Genomic DNA, 2774 nt, shown 5'->3' on the forward strand with positions numbered 1-2774 from the left:
ATTTAGGTTTCATTCAGACCCGCTGCATGATTTTAATGTTGTTATGACCGTTACTAGAAAAAGGGAAAAACAATACACATTTAAAGATTTCTGGTGCAGACCCATATATAAAGAATTACAATAATCCAGCCGAGCAGTGATAAAAGCATGAATTACTTTTTCAAGGTCTTTTGAAGGAAGGTAGGCCTTTATTTTAGCTATAAGTCTTAACTGGAAGAAACTGGTTTTGACAACTGCACTGATTTGTTTACTAAAAGTAAAGGAGGTATCAAAAATAACACCAAGATTTTTAATAGTGGATCGATTTTTTCTGCCAAAAGGGTCACCCAGAGCATCCGAACATCCAAACGTGATGATTTCAGTTTTGTTTTCGTTTAGAGTGAGGAAGTTTAACTCCATCCAGGTTTTTACCTCCTTTAAGCAGTCAAACAATGGTTGCACATAGTCTTTGGTTATAGATTTCATTGGCAAGTAGATTTGGACATCATCAGCAAAACAAAGATAGGAGATTTTATGTTTCTGAAAAATGGAACCCAGTGGCAGCATGTACAGTGAAAAGAGGATAGGTCCCAGAATAGAGCCTTGAGGGACCCCGCAGGTAAGAGGAGCAGATGACGAAGAGTGTTCAGCTAAATGAACGGAGAAGCTCCTATCAGTCAAGTATGACTGGAACCATTTCAAGACAATACCTTTGACAATACCTTTGATACCTTTTGATACCTACACAGTGTTCAAAGTGGTTCAAGACTATTCTCTCCAGCACTTTTGAGAGAAAAGGTAGTTTGGAAATAGGCCTGTAGTTAGAGAGAACATCAGGATCCAAATCAGATTTTTTGATAAGAGGCTGCACTACAGCATGGTTAAAGGCAGCTGGGACACAACCTGTACTCAGACATGTCTCTTAGAATTTCTAGGGAGACCTGGAGCTGGTCTTTTTTCCATTTCCTTTCAGCTTGTCTACAAGTACGCCTAAGAGAGCGGGTTGTGTTATTTAGTCAAGGTTCTGAGGATGGCTTTATAAGTTTAATTTTAAAAGGAGCAACAGAGTCCAGGATGTCAGTGCAGGTAGAGCCAAAGGAGGAAATTAGCTCATCAGCACTGAGACCACAGCTACCATCCAAGTTACAAGGTTTAGATTCTTTAAAAGCATTTTCAAACTGCAGCATAGTTAATGGGTTGATCCCACGCTAAAGACGAGTAGGATGACAGGCTGCGATCCTGGAGCAGGGGATGGTAGCAGTGAACAGAACAGGCAGGTGATCGGATATACCGGTGTTAAAGATTTCCTTAATATGGACACAGAGACCATGCGAAAGAACAAGGTCCAATGTGTGACCTTTTTCGTGTGTCGGGCCAGTCACTAACTGATTAAGGTTATGAATCATTTATGAATGAATCAATAAGATTAATAAAATCTTTGGCCAAAGGATTGTTTTCACAACATACGTGAATATTAAAATCACCAACAATAAGAAGACGATCATATTTTAACACAATCACCGCCAGAAAATCCGCAAAGTCAGTTACAAAATCCTTGTTGAACTTCGGAGGGCGATATACAATCGCGCACAACACAGGAAAAGGATAGTTGAAAAGTCGAAAAGTTGCAGCTCAAAGCTAGCAAAGATGTCACTGGGAGTCTGTCGGCAGTGGAAAGTGGATTTAAAAACAGCCGCTAGACCTCCACCCCTCCCAGTGGTCCACGGGGAGCTGAGAAAAGTACAGTCGGGAGGAAGAAGTTCTGAGAAAGGGCTAAACTCACCGGCATGGAGCCATGTTTCCGTCAGTAGCATAAAATCCAATTCCCGAGAGGAGAAGAAGTCTTTGAGCAGGAAAGTCTTGTTTGCTAGTGATCTAGCGTTGATTAGGGCCATGCGAAGGACAAGCTCCCCGCTGGCTGATGATGAAGCACGGCCCAGTGGCCGAAGGTTGTCGTGGTTCACGCCACCCCCGCGAGCCCGCATCCGCCGGGGTACAGGAGCCTCGATCGATGGGTAGCAGACTTCACTTTGGCCGAGAGTAATATGCCGGATCCACCGGCCTCTAGAGTCCGGTGACTAGACAGCGGAGTGACGGTACCATCCATCGCTCCAGAGGCGAGGACTGATCGCATCGGTGGGCATCAGGTAGGCTCTGGATCTCACCAGTACATCTCCTCGCTTTCCCCGACTCCTAAGACGTTTCTTACGGGAAAAAGCACTGGGTAAGTGCCGCAGGCTTATAGGTAACCTGGATAAGAAGGGAGGGAGATTTGAAGTTTGGTCTCCCAGATTGTATTTTGGAAACAACGACTCCACTGAGGCTCGGATGTTGAGAAGAGCTTGGCGATCGTATACAAATAAGGCCGAGACATCTCTGCGGCATACACATAGAAACAAAACAACAGCAAAGAAAATACTAAGCAGACAAGTTGCCGCACACACTGGCGCCATCTTGCTGAGTGAGGTGAGAAATTGACTTAGGTTATGTCATTATGAATGGTTGTAATGCTTATTGAATAGAAATGACTAACTTATTTATGTATTTTTTTCAGTTATTCTTGGCTCAATTAGACTCTTCCGCCTGAAATGAAAACATCCCATTGTTTCTGAAATTCTAATCGTAAATCTGCAACCGTTATCATTATACGTTATAAATAATATAGTGGAATAGACATGACAACAGTTACTAAGGGAGCTAAGTGAACAATCAGTTAGAACTACAGAACCACCATATTTAAGATGTTAGTGTGTAGCATCACCTCCACCTGCGCGTCTCCTTCCCAGACCAGAGAG

The 2774-nt window shown here is 43.1% G+C and overlaps 1 protein-coding gene across 1 annotated transcript in view; it reads left to right on the top strand.

Moving 5' to 3' along the window:
• Positions 1–1872: 1872 nt before the first annotated feature.
• LOC117939987 (NXPE family member 3-like) overlaps positions 1873–2774 on the top strand; it is a 4524-nt gene continuing 3622 nt past the window's right edge. Inside the window, exons 1-2 of the mRNA XM_034865364.1 lie at positions 1873–1972; positions 2062–2126. Of these exons, the coding sequence (XP_034721255.1) occupies positions 1873–1972; positions 2062–2126 (165 nt within the window). The remainder of the gene's footprint in view (positions 1973–2061; positions 2127–2774) is intronic.

The sequence above is a fragment of the Etheostoma cragini genome, unplaced genomic scaffold (assembly GCF_013103735.1).
Source record: "Etheostoma cragini isolate CJK2018 unplaced genomic scaffold, CSU_Ecrag_1.0 ScbMSFa_1523, whole genome shotgun sequence".
Classification (NCBI taxonomy): domain Eukaryota; kingdom Metazoa; phylum Chordata; class Actinopteri; order Perciformes; family Percidae; genus Etheostoma; species Etheostoma cragini.